We start from the raw sequence: 24,518 nt of genomic DNA on the forward strand, positions 1-24,518 counted from the left end.
GGGTTTCTGAGCTGAGAAGAGAAGCTTTTAGGTCAGACTCAGTGGCTGTTTAAATGATTTCAGACTGTAGAACTGCAAATATTGAAATAACATACTTGATTTTATTATATGACGAATTACATTTTTAATGAAAGATTTCCACATTGAGTGACATGGAAATATTAAATTCTGTAATTACTAAAGTATTGACATATTTCAGTAATTAAAGTATTTGTTTTTATATTTGTTCCCAATTTTCTTTAAATTATCCTATGTATAAATATTTAATGCCTCATTTTATTTATCAGATAATGGCACATAATGATCCAAATGGATTGCATCAATTCACACAAAGCCTAGGTTCTTAAAAAACGTTTTTTTTTTTTTGTGGAACTGCTTTGGGTACTTAGAAATGTGTATTTTCATAACAGTTCCTATTTACAGTTAAGTTTTGATTTCCAACCAGAAGCACCCAACCCTTTTTGCAGACCAACAGAACAGCAGAGGGCTTGACTAAAATGTCTCCACAATCTGATTGTTGTTTGCTGTTAGAACACTATTATTCAGTTTCATCATTCATGTCTTTATGCAACACAAAGTGGTATTTATATCACTTCATCTATCAGTATTATATACACCCACACATGCTGAAAACTCCTCACTGAGAGGTGTAATTATATTTTTTCCATCCTGCATTGATGAGATATTGTTTTACTACTTGCTCAGTACACACAAAAATTCAACACTTCGATTGTGCGTTTATTCATCCTGTCATACCACGCTGTGTCGTGATGGGGTGGGGGAAGGCAGCGGTGCGATGGTGACTGGCTTCCGCAGTTCATCAATCATGGACAAAACGCTGTCAGGCATGTTGGTCGCATCGTTGCACTGGTCCTGCCAGCTGTTCAGCTTTGTTAACAGTATGTCTCTGGCCTGTCCATCAGCCATGCAATGGAGAAAAGATCATAAAAAAAATAAATAAAAAAAATCATTAGTAATCAGTAAAACAGTAAACACATCCTAATCCCTTTGGCAACACTGCATACTGTGATTCATGGGATTGTGGGCTTTGGGGCAAACTGTTACAATGTTTGAGGAAAAAAACAAAAGCGGGGTTTGATTAAAAAGAGGCACAAACATTGTAGTGCTTTAAAATGGCCTCTATTAAAGACACAATGCTAATTTGCCTCTTTAAGTCGAAATCTCATTCATCTACACATTTTTTGTGACAACTGAAATAAACGATGGCAGATTTTTGGGACATAAACAAAAAATAAATCTTTTCACATAAACTGTGTTTATATGAAAAAAGAAGCACTACAGAATTAACATAAGTGTATAAAATGAAAAAAACAGGTTACAAATTCTACATTTGCAGATGATGTCTTAATGTATATTCTGATAAAGGAGCTCCTATAGATAGATATATACACACACACACACACACACAAGATCACATAACATCCTATCTTTATTTCAGTTGCCATTCAGTGATGCTTAGAACTTTTTGTCACACTAGTGGGTTTATTCCAAAGAAAAATAAAGACTTTAAATGGTGTATTTTACCTTGTCATGGTAAGTAGCAAAGTGATAGGTCAGCATGCAGTGTTTGTCAACAAGAAAACAGAAGCGTCTCTTCTCCTCCATCAAAGCCTCCTTACAGCCATCTGCGAGGAACAACTGCATCTCCGTCTGCCGAACTGTCATAGCTTCCAGCATCTGACAACAAGCAAACATCTATGAATTCCAGTTTCTTCAAATATGTATAAATCTGCATGCAGGGTGGTACAGATTTAACTATAGTTCAGTGCTGTTAGTAGTAGTATACCGTAGTGTCACACATCTCTACTTTAAGTCTGATAAAAGCCATAGACCAAGCAGCACTTTCAACAATGCCTCTATGTCCTCCATTGTTATGTTGCGTTTGTGTCGCATACAACTCTGGTCACGCTACTTTTAAGATTGTGGGGCTGTCCAAATTGATGTGGTACACGTGTAATTGAAAACAACCTGTGTAGAATGTACGTGGCTCGTTTCTGACCTGTTTGTGTACACTTAAATGTACAAAAAGAAAAGCTGTGTTTGTTCGTAAAGTAAGAAAAAAGTTTAAACATTTCTGCTAAACAAAAAAAAACTAATTTACTGAATACTTGGAATACTGGCTTTGTCAAAAAAAAAAAATTTATATATATATATATATATATATATATATATATATATATATATATATATACAGGTCCTTCTCAAAATATTAGCATATTGTGATAAAGTTCATTATTTTCCATAATGTCATGTTGAAAATTTAACATTCATATATTTTAGATTCATTGCACACTAACTGAAATATTTCAGGTCTTTTATTGTCTTAATACGGATGATTTTGGCATACAGCTCATGAAAACCCAAAATTCCTATCTCACAAAATTAGCATATTTCATCCGACCAATAAAAGAAAAGTGTTTTTAATACAAAAAACGTCAACCTTCAAATAATCATGTACAGTTATGCACTCAATACTTGGTCGGGAATCCTTTTGCAGAAATGACTGCTTCAATGCGGCGTGGCATGGAGGCAATCAGCCTGTGGCACTGCTGAGGTCTTATGGAGGCCCAGGATGCTTCGATAGCGGCCTTTAGCTCATCCAGAGTGTTGGGTCTTGAGTCTCTCAACGTTCTCTTCACAATATCCCACAGATTCTCTATGGGGTTCAGGTCAGGAGAGTTGGCAGGCCAATTGAGCACAGTGATACCATGGTCAGTAAACCATTTACCAGTGGTTTTGGCACTGTGAGCAGGTGCCAGGTCGTGCTGAAAAATGAAATCTTCATCTCCATAAAGCTTTTCAGCAGATGGAAGCATGAAGTGCTCCAAAATCTCCTGATAGCTAGCTGCATTGACCCTGCCCTTGATAAAACACAGTGGACCAACACCAGCAGCTGACACGGCACCCCAGACCATCACTGACTGTGGGTACTTGACACTGGACTTCTGGCATTTTGGCATTTCCTTCTCCCCAGTCTTCCTCCAGACTCTGGCACCTTGATTTCCGAATGACATGCAGAATTTGCTTTCATCCGAAAAAAGTACTTTGGACCACTGAGCAACAGTCCAGTGCTGCTTCTCTGTAGCCCAGGTCTGGGGAATGCGGCACCTGTAGCCCATTTCCTGCACACGCCTGTGCACGGTGGCTCTGGATGTTTCTACTCCAGACTCAGTCCACTGCTTCCGCAGGTCCCCCAAGGTCTGGAATCGGCCCTTCTCCACAATCTTCCTCAGGGTCCGGTCACCTCTTCTCGCTGTGGAGCGTTTTCTGCCACACTTTTTCCTTCCCACAGACTTCCCCCTGAGGTGCCTTGATACAGCACTCTGGGAACAGCCTATTTGTTCAGAAATTTCTTTCTGTGTCTTACCCTCTTGCTTGAGGGTGTCAATAGTGGCCTTCTGGACAGCAGTCAGGTCGGCAGTCTTACCCATGATTGAGGTTTTGAGTGATGAACCAGGCTGGGAGTTTTAAAGGCCTCAGGAATCTTTTGCAGGTGTTTAGAGTTAACTCGTTGATTCAGATGATTAGGTTCATAGCTCGTTTAGAGACCCTTTAAATGATATGCTAATTTTGTGAGATTAGCTAAGACTGCAAGGGAAGCTCAGCTTCCCCTAAAATGTCAAAAAATAAGTGATCAAATATATACTGTTGTGTGTTCATGTCATTGACTAAATATGCGCTACAACGCGCTCAACTATTGTTCAGAATCAGCTTCTTATCACTGGTAACAACGCGGCTTTCCTCTCACTCATTCCTGCAGCTTCACAGTGCTTTAAACAGTGAGTTCAATAGCAAAGCAAAAATGTTGGGCTTTGTCCCGCCCATTGGACGCTCAGCGTCTCTGGGGGTCTATGGGGCAGTGGGCTGGCCCGGACGCTCAGCTTCTGCATGATGATTGGATGATCTGTCTGAGGCTGAATCCTGTTTTGATTGACAGCGTAATCATATATATATATATATATATATAAAATGTATATATAATGTTGTTTTTTTCTTATTTGAAAAGGTAAGAGAAGAAAACTTGCAATAAAAAACAAGGAAACTGAAAAACACCTGGAATCCTGACTGATTAAATTAATTTATTCAACACTTAAGAACACAGTTAGGTCACAAAATGACACAGGTTGTGCATAAAAGGGTTAAACACGCAATTTCTATTAGGTACACTGTCTTATCTTGGCCCGCACATGGTCAGCAGCCACTAAAACCTTTTGATTGTTGATATATACACAAACCTAACAAGGGTGTATTACATGAAAGCAGCAAGGCTCTTTTCTTAAAAATCCTAATCTCTCTCATGCAGGGGAACAGGTATTGTTAGTTTACAGTTTCCTGTAGTGACATACTGTGCTGAAAGTAGTATTTAGAGAAAGAGAAGGAGCAGCAGGAGCATGAAGAGAGAACAGTACAAATCCCATGAACGGAGGGACAGCGTTATCTTCACTGACAGACAGGGACTGACAAAGGTCATAGTGGGGTCACTGAAAGGATCCAGTTGCAGCATGCATGTGAAAGCAAATCCAACAGTCCAATTCTGTTATATTTCACAGATTATATAGTTTTTAACAGTTTAGACACAATCAATCTTCATAGCTACTTTGGAGATCCATATCTCATCTAAACTGGCTGAAACTGGCACACCCTTAACGGCTACTAACACACGCCTGCTCCATTTCAGCAATTCTCTGCTAATTCCTTTAATGATGAGGGATGATATTTACTTGGAAAGTGAGGTGGCTCAAGACCTCTAATGTGTCAAACGCTAACAGGAATAATCAGCTGATGGAAACATGGAAGCTGGTTACAGTGCCTTGCAAAAGTATTCATACCTATAGAACTCTTTTCACCTTTTGTCATGTTACAACCAAAAACTTTAATGGTTTTATCAATTTTATGTGATAAACCAACACAAAGTACTGTATAACTGAAGTGGAAGCAAAAGAATGGCTGTGCATAAAAAAGAAAAATTAAAATATGAAAACTTTGGCATACAGTCCCTGCATAAAATTCAGTGAAATCAATTGCCTTCAGAAGTCACCTAATTACTGAATGAAGTCCATCTGTGTGTAATTTATTCTCAGTATGAACACAGATGCTGTGTGAAGGCCACAGTGGTTTGTGAAAGACCATTAGTGAACAAACAAATAATTCATATGAATGAAGATTCAGAAATGTATACATCCAGAAATGTATTAAAGAGGAAAATGGTGGCTTTTAAAAGTGACCCTAATTACAAATATAACCTAAATACACTGATTTACAGTCAAAATTCTGGACTTCTTTTTGTTTTCAGACAAGAAAAACATTCAAATATGTGAATGAGAGCAGGGCCTAGATTAACAACTGATGTTTATTTCCATCTTCTTCCTGTTTGTGTATGTTTCAAGTGATGACGATGAAGTGCAGGATTATGAAGTGTTTAACTGAAGCAGAGAAGCAATGTCAGCTTTATTGCAACCACTCGCCAAAACATGCTAAAATCTGTGGGTTTTTTTAACGCTCTCCGAGTTGTGAGGATAGCAGCACTCACTCTACCATAAGTCTCCTACTTCGTATCCAAGTAAGGGCTTCAGTCGCCACCCCTTATAAGCAGCAAAGATCTACACATCACCCGGGGTCAGGTTGTGACCCGGCTTGGCTGTCAAAGGGAAAATACTCCCCCTGGCTGTACAAGACTGATTTTAATAAGTATGTGTGTAAAAACATATTTAACAGATGAGGATGGAGAGAAGCAAATAAAAATATAAAAAATTTTAAACATGGAGAGAAACAAGTAGATAAAGGAAGAAAGATGTTGACAGGCATTTAAGTACACAGAAAAATATAAGACAATGATAATTGTTTTAAAGGAACGCTCAGTGAAATATGTGGAAATCGATTAGATTCCTCCCCTAGGATGACATTCAGCACTGATATGAATGATGTGAATAACTGCAAATAGGCCCCTCAGTTTCTGCTAAATGGATATATGATATACTTCACATATATTACGTGAGTAAATGTGGCAAGTTTTGGATAAGAAAAATACAATGCCTGAAAAGATTAACCTTTGTTTTCCCTTTCTGTGAGAAAATGTGATACCCATCTTGACTAGTTTTGATCCTTACTGCAGAAAAAAGCTAAAGCCATTATTCTGGAGAGGATTTCTTCCAGCATTTTGATGTTGTTTGTTCTTTATTCCTCTAATCCGCTGCACTCTGTCTGATTGTTCACTTTGAAGAAATTTTAATGTCTGGTGAATCATCCAGTATCGTTTTACAGCTCTGATGCACTGTCTACCTGTCTTCTTGCCCATCAGGGTGTGTTTCTGAGTCACCAAGATCCCACAAACTGGCTTTAAATTAAATAGGCGACCACAGCAACAAGGACACAAATTCACTCAGGTCCTGGTGGGGAGGTCAGGAAAGTGAAAAGTAGTAAGTCAAACGCCAGAAGAAAATACTTACTCATATTTTCTGAATGACGTTGGCTTGAAGAAAAATCGTTATTTAGTTGAAGAAAACCATTTCAGTGATGCAACTCAATAGTTACCCATTCTAAAATAATTACTTAGTAGTTTTATTTTTATTTTAAGTAACATCATTCACAGTTTCTGTGACCTAAACGACTTAAAGCCCTGTTTTTTCTAAAGATCATAAACTTAAAACAAACAAACAAAAAAAATAAAAAAAAATAAAAACAATCTTTATCCAGAAACAAACAAGAGTTTTTTGGGCACTGGATGCTACTAAGTAAAATACTCTAACAATAAAATAAATATCTAAATATATTCAGTTAAGTAGAATCCTTTAAAAAGTATTATTTTAAAAGTATTTTAGTTGAGCCCATCCCTCCGCTAGTGTGAGGTAGGGTGAACTGTGTTCAGGGAATACATGAAACCCTTTAAGAGCACAAATAAAATCCATTCACAAAAACCAGGCAAACAGGCTGCTTGACGAGATCAATGGGAAGCAGGTTATGTAGGATTTTAATGCTGCCGTGCTGTCAGGGACTCTGCTTTAAAATGAAAGTTACCGTTCTACGGAATCAGTGCGAGGGTGTGGCGATATAACCAGCAGAAATGAATTAACATGCCACACGAAATGACTACAACAAGGTAAAACACTAAATGTAACCATGGTACAACTGCAAAATCGTCCTTTTCCAAAATGGATCTTATGAGTCCCCATACGACCTACAGAATGATGCTCATAATCGGACAAAATACAAATCTGTTTTGTGTTGCATAACTAATAAATACATTTACTTTGAATAGCTAGTAATTTCAATATTGCTACTTACCAGGGGCTAACAAAAAAAAGTCAACAATTATGTTATTCTAAATTATTTTTATGCCTGCACAAATAAAAGCTTATCAGCACAAGACAAGCAGGTGAACTGATTTGCTTTTAACCTTTAGCAAAGCTAATCTTTGTATCTGTATACATAAAACATACAAAACAAAATACAGCAGAAAGTCAATAGTAAAGAACGATACTTTCATGCCAGACTGCACAGATCCGACACCATATCAACTATTGTTACTTCAGCTTTGATAATGTGCATCTCAGGTTTCAAAGTTTACGGAGTAAAGAGTGCATTTAGGTCATCTATGTATGTTGACATAAATATGAACATGACTCTGTGTGTGTGGGGTTTAAAGAAAGGGCATCTCTACATGATGTTTCAAGTGTCCGCCTCACCTCGCTTTCCTTGTTTTCGTACTTGTTGGCGTTCTTGCCTTGGCTCTTTCTCCTCAGTTTTTTCAGATCTGCCTGGGACCTCTCCAGAGAATCCTGCTTCATCTTGTGCTCCATCTGGTACCTCTTAAATGTGGCCTAAACCAGAGGAATGACTCATGTGAATGCTGGAACAAGAAGCTGGTGATATTTGTCAAAAAAAAGTTTCAAGCTGTCCCATCCCTTAAAAAGTCAATATTTTTAAATCCCTAAGCTAACAATTTTTTGATCAAAGAAGTCCCCCCCCCTGCTGCTGTGAGCCCACAGTCTCCTTTACCTGAGAAAAATGTGTCATGTTCTCGGTTTGTCCTGGTTTATGCAAGAAATATTTCTGTTTGTGCCACTCAAGAGATATTAACAAAGGTTTAAGCATAGGACTTCAAAGGTCAACCAGGCTCCTTTACATTACCTAACTCAAACAAAAAATTTATGTTAATCGTTTGTGCTATTTATATTGAAAAGCTTTTTGCCTTTTCCTTGTGACCACCATGGAAGGCTTTAACCTTTGGATGACCTTTATACTTTAAACTTTCAGAATTATGGTTAGTGCACAAACCATTGACACCATTCTTGTTTAAGTTGGGTAATTTTAAAGGGCCTGATTCAGCTGTAATGTTCTACTTATATATTTTAGTAATGTCTTCAAATTTAAGGTAGCACAAGTTTTTACTGCACAAACCAGCTACCTTGCTTCAAGCAAATATTTGCTTGAAGCAAATATTTGCAGCAAGCTACAAGAACTAGCCTGTCTGTTGGGAGAATAAATAGCTTACTGGTTTGAATAACTTTAAATAAGAGGTGTAGGCAGTCCATGATTTTCTCTATTTACATATAGTTTAGGGTAGCATCCCCCACCCCCACCTGTTGCTGCGAGCTATCAATCCGCTGTATTTCAGAGCTGAGTGAGGGGAAAATGTTAGGGTCAGCGGATTAATACCTAAGCATTGACTGTGTGTTGAGAGAAAAGTTTGAAGCAAACCACAAGAGCTAGCATGTCTGCCCAGAGAATAAACAGCCCACTGCAGCCTAGCCCTAAATAACATCAGAATGTGAAAATCCCAATGTCAGACTAGAAACAGGGCTAGGCCACTTTCCTAGAAAACTAGATCAAATATTACACAACAACTCATTTACTTTTTGGCAATTTTTGTCATTGTTGCTTTTCATAAGTATACAAAACTATTCATTGCTAATATTTTAACCTGGATTTGGCTGCTTTTAAGGTATGCCATGGTTTTAGAAATTCACAATTTCAAAACCACAAAATGCTCCCCATACTGTTGCTGTGGTTTACATCACTTTTAATGGGATGCCAGAGACACAGTGAGGTTTTCTCTAGAAAAGGTAATTTAAAGTAGGGCTTCCCAATACAAACATTCCTAACAAGCTAAAAGAGCTAGCATGCCTGTTGGGAGAGTAAACAACCTACCGCAGAGTTGCTACTGAGCAGCTATGCAAATTTAACTTTAGGAAAAAAAACTTTGTTGTTATTAACTGGCTTCAAACATGTCAGCCAACACAGACAGTATGACTTGTGTCGCCGCTGGATAAATGGAACCTCCTTTGTCCTTTGTGTTGTGCCTGAAATAACCCACTGTAAATAATTATCATCCCTACAGTCATAATTATAGTCCGAATTGCTACATGTGATAAGATTATGGTGCTCTTTTCAGTGTGAATAAAACCTTCACATTTATCAATCGTCTTTAGCTGAACCATCCTGTCCTTGATCTCCATTATCAGAAATTGGAAAAAAAAAAATTTCCATCAAACATTACGTTTTTCTCGTCTATCCTTCCTTGTGGTCAGTGAATCAATATGCAAATCATAATAATACACTCTTACATGAAAGTGTGTTTTGTTACGGCTGCAGCTGCATTATGACTTGGAGATATACACAGAAACTACTTACTGTCATGTATTTGACATCCATGTCAGTCTTCCTCTCCAGCTCGGCTATTATCTCCCTGTGGAACCTCTTAAACTTCAGGTGGAGAGGAGGAGGGACATAAACAGAAAATGATTAGAAACATGATAGGAGCAAGAAGGACTGGCTATTCAGCTTTGCTGTCAACAACAACAACAAGAGAAAATGCAATCAATGTCAGAGAGAAATGGATAATGATTATAGTGTATTGGTGAGTGTCTGCGAGGGTGAGAGCCAAGTCCAAGGTTGTGCTTATGAATGAGTCAGAAACAAAGCGTGGGAATGCCCATAGTCCTCCATTACATCCTCCCTTTCTCTGCAGCTCTCATTTATCTGCAGGTGTCAGCGCGTTCATCGAAGCCTTGTTGCGATGCAGCGACAGCTCCCAAGGAAACATTATCATATACATATCACACAGCATGGAGACACCAAGTTAAACTGAGGCTTTAACTCACAAACTACAGTTTATTAAGAAGAAAACCCACCCACAGGTTCTGCTGCTAACCAACACTGTCTCAGAGGACTGCATCGCATCTTTTCTGCCTGCTTTTCTGCATGTTTAATGAGATCCTCTCACACTGGTGCAGTTCATTTCTCAAAGAGAAAATATCAAGCAACATTATATGAAAATAACATGTTTCTCTAATGGTTTTTTCCACAGTTCTTCAACAATATAACTGTCTCCATTAAGGCACATTAGACACCGAATAAGCCAATGAGAAAAGGCCCAAAAGAGGGTGAATGAGTTTGAGTAATTTCCTAAACAGAAACATCATTGTTAAAAAGTTCCAGCAGCAGCAGCTGCACAGAATCACAAACTAAATCTCTAATCTGATTAGGGAAGATGAGACTTTCATCTCTGTGAGCTTCAATTTCTATAAAAATAGAAAAAAAGAGAAAGTTTTAACATGCCCTGTAAGGGTCGATATGTTACAGTAAGACATGAGTAATGTAACGATTACATCTTCGTTTATATGTTAACATGCCCCCCCCCACACACTTTTTTTTATTATCTGGTGATCATTTTAGGTGTGTAACAACTTGCAGGAACTCTTTTGTTAAGCATGTCCATTTTAGGTCTAATGTCTTTTACTCTTACATGTCTTTAATATTAAAGTGATGTAGTTTTCACCCTCTAAACACCTCCATGTCAAACAATGCACTCATTCAAAAGCAGTAGTAGATGCTGCAATCTATTAATAAGCTATCAAATCATTTTACATTTTTATTCCCCACAATGGGAAAGTTGTTGAATGTTGAATACAGTAAACAAAATAAATAATAAAACATCGAAAATTACTTTTCTTTAAAATGAAATGAAAATATTACAGAATTCATGAGTTTATAGTATAAAAGCAGGGTGATTAGAAATGTGGCTTTAATGGAAGTCAATGAGACACTTTTGGCCACTCAGGTGTCCTGAGGGAATACAGGTCCTTCTCAAAAGATTAGCATATTGTGATAAAGTTCATTATTTTCTATAATGTAATGATGAACATTTAATATTCATATATTTTAGATTCATTGCACACTAACTGAAATATTTTAGGTCTTTCATTGTCTTAATACGGATGATTTTGGCATACAGCTCATGAAAACCCAAAATTCCTATCTCACAAAATTAGCATATTTCATCCGACCAATAAAAGAAAAGTGTTTTTAATACAAAAAACGTCAACCTTCAAATAATCATGTACAGTTATGCACTCAATACTTGGTCGGGAATCCTTTGGCAGAAATGACTGCTTCAATGCGGCGTGGCATGGAGGCAATCAGCCTGTGGCACTGCTGAGGTCTTATGGAGGCCCAGGATGCTTCGATAGCGGCCTTTAGCTCATCCAGAGTGTTGGGTCTTGAGTCTCTCAACGTTCTCTTCACAATATCCCACAGATTCTCTATTGGGTTCAGGTCAGGAGAGTTGGCAGGCCAATTGAGCACAGTGATACCATGGTCAGTAAACCATTTACCAGTGGTTTTGGCACTGTGAGCAGGTGCCAGGTCGTGCTGAAAAATGAAATCTTCATCTCCATAAAGCTTTTCAGCAGATGGAAGCGTGAAGTGCTCCAAAATCTCCTGATATCTAGCTGCATTGACCCTGCCCTTGATAAAACACAGTGGACCAACACCAGCAGCTGACACGGCACCCCAGACCATCACTGACTGTGGGTACTTGACACTGGACTTCTGGCATTTTGGCATTTCCTTCTCCCCAGTCTTCCTCCAGACTCTGGCACCTTGATTTCCGTATGACATGCAGAATTTGCTTTCATCCGAAAAAAGTACTTTGGACCACTGAGCAACAGTCCAGTGCTGCTTCTCTGTAGCCCAGGTCAGGCGCTTCTGCTGCTGTTTCTGGTTCAAAAGTGGCTTGACCTGGGGAATGCGGCACCTGTAGCCCATTTCCTGCACACACCTGTGCACGGTGGCTCTGGATGTTTCTACTCCAGACTCAGTCCACTGCTTCCGCAGGTCCCCCAAGGTCTGGAATCGGCCCTTCTCCACAATCTTCCTCAGGGTCCGGTCACCTCTTCTCGTTGTGCAGCGTTTTCTGCCACACTTTTTCCTTCCCACAGACTTCCCACTGAGGTGCCTTGATACAGCACTCTGGGAACAGCCTATTCGTTCAGAAATGTCTTTCTGTGTCTTACCCTCTTGCTTGAGGGTGTCAATAGTGGCCTTCTGGACAGCAGTCAGGTCTGCAGTCTTACCCATGATTGGGGTTTTGAGTGATGAACCAGGCTGGGAGTTTTAAAGGCCTCAGGAATCTTTTGCAGGTGTTTAGAGTTAACTCGTTGATTCAGATGATTAGGTTCATAGCTCGTTTAGAGACCCTTTTAATGATATGCTAATTTTGTGAGATAGGAATTTTGGGTTTTCATGAGCTGTATGCCAAAATCATCCGTATTAAGACAATAAAAGACCTGAAATATTTCAGTTAGTGTGCAATGAATCTAAAATATATGAATGTTAAATTTTTATCATTACATTATGGAAAATAATGAACTTTATCACAATATGCTAATATTTTGAGAAGGACCAGTAGTGTGTGTGATGCTTATTTCCATCCTGGGTGCATGTGTGTACATGTTAAGAAAGTTCCCAGTTTAGCTTTAAATGTTTTGGGGATGTATTTTAAGATATGGCCTGAAGTTTTTTTTTTTTTTTTTTAAGAAACTAAAACAAAACAGAACAAAACAAAACATATACTGCATACAGAAAATACAAATAATTTAGTGCAAAAACAAAAACAACTACTAAAAATAAATTGGTGCCATAGGGTTGAAGCTTTTTAATGGGAGATATAATTTGGCAGCTTTAGGACAGTCAAAGGTTTTTTAACCTTTTTATTAAAAAACAGAAACATAACAGAACAAAAGCAGAACGAAAATATAATAACTTGGACTACAGTTAGGCTACAGTTTCAGGGTGCCACCCTTCTACAATCTGTGCCTCTGCCTGGCCCCCCAAGAAAATAACTTTAGACACGCCCCTGCCACAGACACACTCAAACACTACGGACGGGGGGGCTGTGCTCAGGGGGCCTGGCCTTTGCTTGCTCGAGCACAGGCTCGGGCTGTGGGCCCTTGTCTGGTGGCCTATGGTTCCCAGTGGTGTGTCGAACTGGTTGAGGTGTCCAGTGTGAAGTTTCCACAGTTGGTGGTGATTTGGGGACCCAAGTCATTTGTCGGTGTTTATTTACTGTTTTATTCATTTTAAAGTCAGTCCTGTCATCTACCGCTTCATTCTTCCTTTTGCTGATACACTTTATGAAAATTCAAGTTTTCATCAGGAGATGGCACTTGCCTACACTACCAAAACTTCCAATACCTGATTTAACGACCATGTGCTTTACTGTGCTTAACTGACCAGCAAGCGCTCCTGACCAAAACCCCACAGATAATCTTGGAAGTATTGTCAAAAAGGAAGATGGGAGACCCAACAATGCAGATGAGCTTTCAGACCCCTAACAAAGCATCCTGGGTTTCATTGACACCTCAACAGAGCCACAGGCTGATACCCTCCATGCCACGCTGCATCGATGCAGCAATTCATGCCTAAAAGAGCCCCAACCAAGCATTGAGTGCATACTGTACAATACATAGACACACCTTTCAGTAGGTTGATATTTCTGTGTTAAAAATAATTTTTTTATTAGTCTTTTGAGATACAGGATTTAGGGTTTTTATCTATAAGCCATAATTATTAAAAGACACAGAATTAAACATTTAAAAATATCTGAGTCTATGTAATGTGTTTGAATTCCTTCCTTGAAATGAATTACTGTATCAAATTAGCTTTTAAAATAACTTTTTTGTAGGTTTTTTTTTTTATATAATAAACAATCAAATTATACTGGCATTTAAAGGGTTAAAATCATGAAAGTTATTGAAGATTTTGGTTTATTTAGTTTTGAGCAAGTCTGAAGTAGTTCAAGAGATTTGTAACAACAAAAAGCAAAAAATAAATATTGAAGTATGATTCATAGCAGTTTTCGTGTGTATATTGTGCCACAAAGGTGTTTTTAAACCGTTCGTTCTAGACTGAACAGGACATTTTTTAACCATACTAAAAGTCCTCACTACGTCAGCACTTTCTCAAAGGAACATGTCAAATTGCCCTGGCTAATATTAGAATGCATAGAGTGCGACTTTAAGCTTTTGCAGCTAAGGGTGAATAAAGCTGCGCATCGCTAGATACAGGTCCTTCTCAAAGAATTAGCATATTGTGATAAAGTTCATTATTTTCCATAATGTCATGATGAAAATTTAACATTCATATATTTTAGATTCATTGCACACTAACTGAAATATTTCAGGTCTTTTATTGTCTTAATACGGATGATTTTGGCATACAGCTCATGAAAACCCAAAATTCCTATCTCACAAAATTAGCATATCATTAAAAGGGTCTCTAAATGAGCTATGAACCTAATCATCTGAATCAACGAGTTAACTCTAAACACCTGCAAAAGATTCCTGAGGCCTTTAAAACTCCCAGCCTGGTTCATCACTCAAAACCCCCATCATGGGTAAGACTGCCGACCTGACTGCTGTCCAGAAGGCCACTATTGACACCCTCAAGCAAGAGGGTAAGACACAGAAAGACATTTCTGAACGAATAGGCTGTTCCCAGAGTGCTGTATCAAGGCACCTCAGTGGGAAGTCTGTGGGAAGGAAAAAGTGTGGCAGAAAGCGCTGCACAACGAGAAGAGGTGACCGGACCCTGAGGAAGATTGTGGAGAAGGGCCGATTCCAGACCTTGGGGGACCTGCGGAAGCAGTGGACTGAGTCTGGAGTAGAAACATCCAGAGCCACCGTGCACAGGCGTGTGCAGGAAATGGGCTACAGGTGCTGCATTCCCCAGACCTGGGCTACAGAGAAGCAGCACTGGACTGTTGCTCAGTGGTCCAAAGTACTTTTTTCGGATGAAAGCAAATTCTGCATGTCATTCAGAAATCAAGGTGCCAGAGTCTGGAGGAAGACTGGGGAGAAGGAAATGCCAAAATGCCAGAAGTCCAGTGTCAAGTACCCACAGTCAGTGATGGTCTGGGGTGCCGTGTCAGCTGATGGTGTTGGTCCACTGTGTTTTATCAAGGGCAGGGTCAATGCAGCTAGCTATCAGGAGATTTTGGAGCACTTCATGCTTCCATCTGCTGAAAAGCTTTATGGAGATTTCATTTTTCAGCACGACCTGGCACCTGCTCACAGTGCCAAAACCACTGGTAAATGGTTTACTGACCATGGTATCACTGTGCTCAATTGGCCTGCCAACTCTCCTGACCTGAACCCCATAGAGAATCTGTGGGATATTGTGAAGAGAACGTTGAGAGACTCAAGACCCAACACTCTGGATGAGCTAAAGGCCGCTATCGAAGCATCCTGGGCCTCCATAAGACCTCAGCAGTGCCACAGGCTGATTGCCTCCATGCCACGCCGCATTGAAGCAGTCATTTCTGCAAAAGGATTCCCGACCAAGTATTGAGTGCATAACTGTACATGATTATTTGAAGGTTGACGTTTTTTGTATTAAAAACACTTTTCTTTTATTGGTCGGATGAAATATGCTAATGTTGTGAGATAGGAATTTTGGGTTTTCATGAGCTGTATGCCAAAATCATCCGTATTAAGACAATAAAAGACCTGAAATATTTCAGTTAGTGTGCAATGAATCTAAAATATATGAATGTTAAATTTTCATCATTACATTATGGAAAATAATGAACTTTATCACAATATGCTAATATTTTGAGAAGGACCTGTATGTCTGCTTCAATTGACCTCTTTCACAAATTGTAACTAAAGCATAGTTTAAACCTACATTAATTGAATTACTGACCTCAGAACCTTCATGTGCTCTCTCTGAAACTGCCCAGATGGGGCAGTGGTAAAGATTTGGCTTAAAATGACTGAAATACTTTATGGCTCAGTTTACACAAAAAGCTTAATTCAAAAAAGATATTTGTTATTTTTTCATTTAAAAAGGCTTTTAGCTTTTTACAGTATTATCACTTCCAGGATTTCTCTTGAAAAAGTTGTCAGCCTTCTCTTGCCTTTTTCTTTTCTGCATCTTAATTATACTAAGAGACAAAAGACAATTCAAAGCTTGACAATGTCATGAATCTGACTGACATGACAGAGAGGCTGCTTTATTTGGTTAACGTATGCTAGCACGTCCAGAGAAACAATATGTTAGCAAAAATCGACTTCTGTGTCGATCCATACCGGTGTTTCCTTAGCATGAACTGAATGTAAGACAAACATAAGACAGGTGGGACTTAAGGCAGGAAAGCCAATCAGCAGCCAGTGTCAGGTTTCAACAGGAGAGGTTGGGGGAGAGGAACGGGATGGAGGAGGAAAGAGACTGGAAGCACTGTAGGAAAAGTGTGGGTGTTAAAACACCAACATCCCCCACGGTTGCGACGCTCACACTCGCCAGCCTGTAGCTGCGCGTGGTAACAGATTCAGCTGATTCATGTGGCGATTTTCTTCCACAGAAAGTTGCTGTTAGTTTAGCAAAAACGGGCGGGATTTGACGTTAGATGCTTTTGTCAATAAAAGTCAAAGTGACAAAGTGCTAATTTGGCAACACTGTAAATGCTATATAAACTGATTGACAGCTCTGGTTGGCGTGGCCAATCAGATTCCAGGGGTAGCCAGTGCCACACCCAGCCACCCCTGTGGCTACGCCCCTGGTCTGTTGTAATGTGAAGAGTTGTGATAAATGCAGATGTGTACGTCTAAAGTGCATTCAAATTGGAGTTGTGGCTGGGGTGTACGAGTGGTGCTCCTTTGAGCTCAATAACTTGTGAATCTTTCCCAAACTCTTGAAAGGGCTTAGTTTCACACTCCTCTTGTAGCTGTGGGTATACCTGTTGGCTGAGCACCTTTTTCTTCAAGACTTTTTCTTTTCCCTAAATTTTCCATTAATATGGTTGAGTACAGCAATCCGAAGAAATTAGCAATAATATTTTGTGGCTAACCTTCCATGTGGAGGGTGTCAATGACTGTCGGCTGTCTTATTTAGTAGGCTGTAATAAAATTTCTGTATACATCTTTTTATTAGAAAGCACAGATGGTAGAGTTGTGATTAATTGTTTTGAAAGGGAATGTACGTTACTAAGTCCAATCAAGCTGCATTACAACACAAACTTACGGAAAAACACCAGGGGGTGAATCAGCCATGACACACTCAGATAAATCAGTGGGAAGCATGTGCATGTGCAGATACAAGTTTAATGAATCTCAAAGCAACAGCTACAGCTGATGTTTTGTTTCCAGGGCTTGTTTAGACTTGCCCTTGTACTCAAAGAAAAAATAAAGAACAGCTCTCATCGTCATTAAAGCACTTTATATTTCAGTTGCCCATGTGGCTACTGTACATGTAGGTGGGAAAGGAGGCGAGGTATTTTCTATTTATGGGCATGCAAGAAAGAACTACCGGTTGAATGCGTCAGAAACAGCATGTTGCTGTGGAAATATACTGAGCAACAGGTTTACAGAGCGAGTGTGTCTGACAAAATGCATCAGGCTTAGGTAACAATCACTGAGCGATCAGACAACATTTAAACTGGCAATCTGTATGAGTCTAAAAGCATCTGTGGCACTTACATTTTCCTCCATTTCGAGATGAGCCATCCTGTGCACCTCAGAGATTTCCACCAGCACTGTACCTGAGAGGTGGAAAGAAACAAGGGACAGGTTAATGTCAGAAGACTTTTTTCATGTTTGTTTTTTCCTTCAATCCTTCCTGCTCTACAAGATAAAGCTTATTTAACCTTACTGCACAACGACAACAATGTACCTGGCAAGGAGCACAGTGTGTACCGTATGAACTGTACTACAGTGTAACAAGTCAAAGTAGTTGTGAAAATCTTACATTCATGAGACCAAAGGTATAAAAGCCCATTATGTTTGACATCAAATAAAAGGCCTACAGGCACCTTACCTAGAAAAACTCCACCACTTGCTGCTTGGGTAATCAAAAACAGCTTTAATAAACGTTTGTTGCTGCAAGTGCTATAAAGCAATTACATTGGGATTATGAAGGAAATAAGATAAATATTATGATCAGACCAAGTTATTAATTTTAAATTCCAAATTAAAAAAATATGTGTCTAAGTTATGTGCATGCCGTATTATAATCTAAAGCGTTTTGCATTGGGTTGGTTATCTGATGTCCTTCAGCACTGGATCAAAATTACACGTCGAGCTCGGCAGCGATAGGCTATACCCTGAAGAAACTTCCCGAACCTATGTTTTTTTATCCAATTTACCACCTTTCCTTGGATTTGTCTCTATGCTTTTATGTAGTTTTCCAATGGAGAACAAATTAAGCTCAATGACGATTTTTATGTACTACAAACTGTGAATGAACTGACTGGCATTAAGTCAATTTAACTTTTCAAATGTTTTAAACGTCAAAATCCCTTAAAATCCCAATAAATCATCAGCGTAAAACCATTACATGTTTGGTAACTATATACTTAAACTGGTTTGTTGATACTGCTTTTTGTTGCAGAGGAACTGAACAGCTTGATTTTATCAGGTAGTTCACTCTGTGTGAGGCAGCCTTCCCAATGACTTGTGTCTGTCTTTTAACCATGCAGCCTGACTGCTTTGGTTCTGGGCAATGTAGCTCACAGATTTAAACAACTTTACTCATCGGCCTTGAGTTTAGCTGTTTTTTCCCCACAGGAACGCATCGCTTTATTGATGCAGGCAAAACAAGAAGAATAGTGAATCAATAAAGCTAAAGTAGATAATCCTTGCTAACCAGAAAACAGCAGCTTTTCCCTATTTTGGTGAAATGTAACTAAAATGTCAGATATGTGCTGGGGATCATTTCCTGTTGTCACTGAACAAGACTTATGACTATTTGTTTTATGATTTCCAAAGAGTGTTCACGCTGCTATATTCACACTCTTGGTATTCTCCACTTTATATCCATGTTACAGCCATAAACTACAATGTATTTTGGGGGAATTTTATACGACAGACCAACTCAAAGAAGTGCATAATGTTGAAAGGAAGAAGAATTATGTGGTTTTTAACATTAAAACAATACAAAAATGAGGCATACCTTTCTACTCACTCCTTTACGCTGATACTCCCCAAAACAATACAGTGTAACCAATTCACTTAAGAAGTCACCTAATTGGAAAAGGTCGACCTGTGTGCAACTGAATTTCAGTATAAATACACCTGTTCTGTTAGTTGGTTAGTTAACATTGGTGATAAACAAGGATCCTGAAAACCAAGAAACACAACAGGAAGGTCAAGGATAAAGTGGTGGAGAAGTTGAAAGCGTTGTCCATTTTATGCAGGGGACAAAGAAAACAAGTGGATGAAGGTATTCACGGCAGATAAGACCCCAATTGAACTCTCTGTCCTACTTGCAAAACTCTACATGTGGTGGAAAACTAGCACTGCACATCAGCCTAAACAGCATCCCCACAGCGAAACATGGTAGTGGCATCATCATGCTTTGGGGAGTAACAGGGAAGCTGATCACAGTTATTGGGAAGAAGGATGGATCCAAATACAGAAAAATCTTTCTGCATCTTGAATGATTAAACGGTCTAGAAAAAGCATATTCATGTATTGAAATCAGGTCAAACTAAGGTCTCGACCTAAGCATTTGTTGCATGAATTAATCTCTGTTCCCATGGGGTTTTCCTTCCAACCTGACTGAGCTGGAGCCGTTTTGCAAAGAAAAACAGACAAAAATGGGGTTGTAACATCAACACGTAAAACTTTCAGCAGCATGAACATTTTTGCAAGGCCTCCTTTGTAGCAGCCAAAAGCAAGTCTACTGGTAATCTATGCATTTAGGGGTGAGACTATGACCTCAAGGTAATTTCTAAAAACTGATTGTGCACAGGGAAAGGCATCCACTCGAGATTTTTAAAATAAATTCAAGACTGGATTATCCTGAAATAAATAAAGATGATTATAGCTTCATTTCAATGCCTAGTTTGGTTTCGAAGGTGAACACAGTCCATGGACCTTAAATCATGTTTACAACCACCTGGCAGCATATTCAATACTTGACAGCCAATAAATTTGCTGCCAGGTGGATATCTCACAAGTAGATGTACATGCATCAGTATGTAAACAGCACCCTTCCCTTGGCTGTCACACCACACCTTCCCTGCCTCACCTTGCTTTATGGTGAAACTGGCTGTCAGACTTCCAACAGTTTGGAAGGAAAAAAAAGGCTTTAAAACAGAAACAGACAGAAATGCAAAGGCTTTTAGGGCAGTAGGGGAGCAAGTAAGAAATAATGCTAAGAAGGTGTAAAGAGAGGTAGAGACGGGAAGTAGAGGGTGACACAGGAGTGGATTTTCTCTCCTGTCCCATCCCGCTCCCACAGAAAAATGTCTTGTCCCATCCCAATCCCAGGCCAGCATAACGAAAAAAATCCTGTCCCATCCCACTCCTGGTAAATTGACTCCCACTCCCGTCCCGCTCCCATTCAGAACGACTCCCAGTCCTGTGACTCTCCCATTTTTGTTTTCTTCATTTAGTCTTTTGGCAATTTCTTTGTTTGAAGGACCAGTTAGGTCCCTGTTTTTAGTTGTAGTAAAGGCCAGTTAAAGTAAAAAGAATAATAATGAAGAAATAATAAAATATCAAACAAGGAAACAGACCATGCCTATCTTAGTTGAATAAACAAAATGTACATAGTTATATTTTACTCATTTATTAAGTGATAATTTCCTTTGAACAATGACATCACTTTTATGTTTCAAGTTGCTGGAACGAAAGAAAAATGCACCTAGTAAGAGAACTGTACTCAGTGAACAGAAAGGCAAAAAGGCATTACCTTCACAATTTAGAAACTGTACCTCAATGGTTCACAGCCCTGGTCCTCAGGGACCCCTTCCCTGCAGGTTTTAGATGTTTGTCTGCTCCAGAACACCTGATTCAAATTCTGACATGACCTCCTATACAGGCATCAAGAATGGAGGGTCAAACTGGACAAAATTAATACAATAAAATCATCATTAAATAAATAAATGTTGTGAATGTCTCATAAGTGAAGTAAATGTAACATGAAAGAAATGTAACATTAAATGTCCCATTAAATTAAAGGTACCATTTATTTATTTAATACATCATTAGAAACAATAAATGTACCATTATATCATGAAATGGATTATTATTCAATTAAATGTGCCACTGAATAATTAAGTATAATTTTAAAGACGACATGACGTAATTAGTGGTACACTTAATATTTAATGATGTATTAAATAAATTGTACATTTAATGGTACATTCAATTTTTTTCTATTTCACAACATATTTATTTAATATCTTCCCTTGATGAAGCCTTTCAACGAGGTCCGCGAGGGGACATGGGGGAATTTTTTCTCTTTTGTGTCCCCACGCAATAGTCTTTGCGTTATCTCGCAATACTTTGTGGGATAGTTTCCAAACCAGATAACTTCAAAAATGAAACAAACACTACACCCGTTTTGAGATTTATTGAGTTTTATTTTGAAATCAGCCTTAAATAAAATTATCTTCAAATCAGACTAAAAGACAGTTTTTATCCACAAGCTGTCAAACAAACTACTGAACAATAAAACTGCACGAAACCACATCTATGACACTTTGTTTGCTCATTACTGCTGCATGATGTGTACTTTTTTTTGTACGCAGTGTTTTTGTTTTTATCGTGATTTGAACGGTTCTTCTTATCCTAAGCAATTAATCGCATTGTTTACTGCGTGTTAACCTGCATATGACAAATAAACCAATGACATATCAGTGCTGTTTGTTTTATGAGCAGTTTGTCATCTGTGCTGCTGCTCCAAAAGGCCGAACGCTAAAGTATTGCGTGGGGACGCAAAAAAAAATTCCCCATGTCCCCTCACGGGCTCCGTACCTTTCCCTTCTACTGTGGCAAAGGCTCTTAAATCTTTAGAAAACATGCAGCAATTTTGCTGGTCAGATGAGACTTGACACATGTTGGTACTTTTGGTTTGATGAATGAAGAGATGCAGGACTGATTTAATCCAGAATCTGCCTTACAAGTGTCCCTTAATCACTGGTGAACTTGATTACAACTAAACACGTTTTACAAGCAGCAGACTGCGTGTTAACACCGCTACATTCAACTCTCCTGAAGTTCGGTAATATTTACGACTTTCCTGTCAGCTCTATGAGTTTAATAGATAAGTCCTTATTTCTGACTTTACGTTACAAATCCAATTTTACCACGTCCAGTTCTCCACCTGCGTTTGTTCCCTCCATTCCGAACGCAGGTGGAAAACATCGATCAGAAGCACTGTTGGCTTCTGGGTCATGTAGTTCGTTTGATTCGCATTATAGTATAGGCTTCTTGAAAAAAAAACTACACAATGATCCAAGTTTTTTTTTCTTAAAGTTTATAACAAAGTCTCAGTTTTACATTTCCAAAGACAATTGATCCTAGTTTATTTTCCCTCCTATTGGTTAGCTCCCGCTCCCGTTTGCTCCCGTTCATTTTTTATCCTGTACCGTCCCAATCACGTGATCTTTACTGATGCTGTCTCCCGTCCCGCAGGATTCCCATGGGAATCCCGTGACCCGTGGGACTCCCGAAAAAATGTCAGCCTCTAACGGGAAGATAAATGGAGCAACAAGAGTGTTAAAGCATTGTATGTGGTGCAAATGAAAATTGTTAAGGAATGAGACTAGAGACAAATGTTGGCAAAAAATAAGAAAGGTCAATACTGCATGAGAGCAGAGCTCGATGGAATAAAAGTAAAACCAGGAATAAAATAACTGCGGAGGCCTGGATGTCTAATACACCAGGGCCCGTATTCACAAAGATTCTCAGAGTCCTTTCAGAGAGCTCCTATCTTAGCCTTCAAGGAGTCTTAGCTTAGGAGTGATTCAACTAGCTGCTGAGAGTGACTCTGAGCAATGTGACGCTGTCTTCTAAGAGCCGTGATTGGTTGTTAGAAAAAAACAAAAACAACGGATCCTAGTAATAATTGCAGAGAAATTAACTGATCATAGAATTTTGACTGGATTAAGAAATGCGTAAATCATGATGATGAAACTTAGCAAAATGAAACCAATTGTCACACAGCATCAAAATGTCAGAACGTGGCTTATTTACATGCTCGTCATTATTTTGATTTGCTTGTTGTTATGTTTACTTGCCATGTTGGTAATTTTCCTACTTCAGATCAGTCTGTTGTTCCCGTTGCTTTCACACACCAGCCTGGACTGTGAGTAGGGCTGGTACCTGCTGCGATCAGAAGCTAGAGAGGAGATTGCAGCACACAAGCGAACTTCTCCGCTGACAGGTGGGACTTGTAGATGACCATTTAGGCGTAGGCTACTGACATCATCATGTACAATACAGCAAACACTTCACCTCATTTATATCTTACTTCCATGTATATAGTGTTTAGATTATTGTACTTTATCTTGTCTAGTCGGTATTTATGTATTTTCAAGTTTTTCCAAATTTTTAAAAAGCATTTTACAGTCTGAATATATTTAAATAATTCTGTACTGTGTTCGTAATTTTATTCACTTTTTCTTCATGGTTATTCATTATTGTTTTTTATTTATTTATCCTTTCTAATATTACCTTACTAGAGGTGCATCTTTCATGCCGCCGAAACAGTTTAATTCCCCCTAGGGGGATGATAAGATGACCATATTTCTATATTAATAATTGTATGATTGTTAAAGAAGTTTATGTGTTCATTTACTTGACTATTAAGGGCTGGATCCCTGCATAGAGTCAGTCGCGTTTTAGTAATTCAATGTTGATTCACTGTTTATTGTACAGAGAATATCTCTCCTTTCTCTCCACCATCTTCCCTTCTTAGGCTTACTAAAAGTCCCCCTCACAACTTTTAACATTTGTTCACCTTAGGACTTATCTTATGGTGCTTTGTGAAAAACGTTTATCTTACCGAGGTAAAAAAAAAAAAAAAAATCTTAGACTTCAAGAAATTCTAAGATTTTTCTGAGAATGACGTCACTAGGATCTACTTTTAGTTTTAGGATTCTTTGTGAATACCGGCCCAGGTCTTAATATTCCCTTACAGGAAGAAAATGTCAGCAGGTGTGGTTCTGAGTTAAATACCGGACAAACAGGTTTATTTGCACAGCACATAAGTCTGTTGTTTAAGTGATGTGTGGTGCATCCAAGTAATGATGTTTTAAATTACTCACTGCATAGAAAAATGGCTTCGTTTCTGTAACACCACTGCGATTAACAGTCTCATTCCAGCAGGTCCCACTCATTTGTTCACTGTCGTCACGATCGGCATCAAATGTTGCCGGGAAACAGGTGTGCTCAAATCAGAGAGTTTGTGAGGGCAAAAAGTGTGTCATGATG

General features: G+C 38.8%; 1 protein-coding gene across 2 annotated transcripts in view; it reads right to left on the bottom strand.

Annotated features, from left to right (window-relative positions):
* The window catches only part of LOC124862339 (brain-specific angiogenesis inhibitor 1-associated protein 2-like protein 1), a 50,998-nt gene that overhangs the window by 16,714 nt on the left and 9,766 nt on the right, over window positions 1–24,518 (bottom strand). For both annotated transcript variants that reach the window (XM_047356197.1, XM_047356198.1), the window contains exons 4-8: window positions 17,775–17,836; window positions 9,652–9,723; window positions 7,704–7,838; window positions 1,546–1,698; window positions 757–912 (exon numbers count right to left, since the gene is read on the bottom strand). In XM_047356197.1, the coding sequence (XP_047212153.1) occupies window positions 757–912; window positions 1,546–1,698; window positions 7,704–7,838; window positions 9,652–9,723; window positions 17,775–17,836 (578 nt within the window). The remainder of the gene's footprint in view (window positions 1–756; window positions 913–1,545; window positions 1,699–7,703; window positions 7,839–9,651; window positions 9,724–17,774; window positions 17,837–24,518) is intronic.

Source organism: Girardinichthys multiradiatus, chromosome X (assembly GCF_021462225.1).
Source record: "Girardinichthys multiradiatus isolate DD_20200921_A chromosome X, DD_fGirMul_XY1, whole genome shotgun sequence".
In the NCBI taxonomy this organism is placed as follows: domain Eukaryota; kingdom Metazoa; phylum Chordata; class Actinopteri; order Cyprinodontiformes; family Goodeidae; genus Girardinichthys; species Girardinichthys multiradiatus.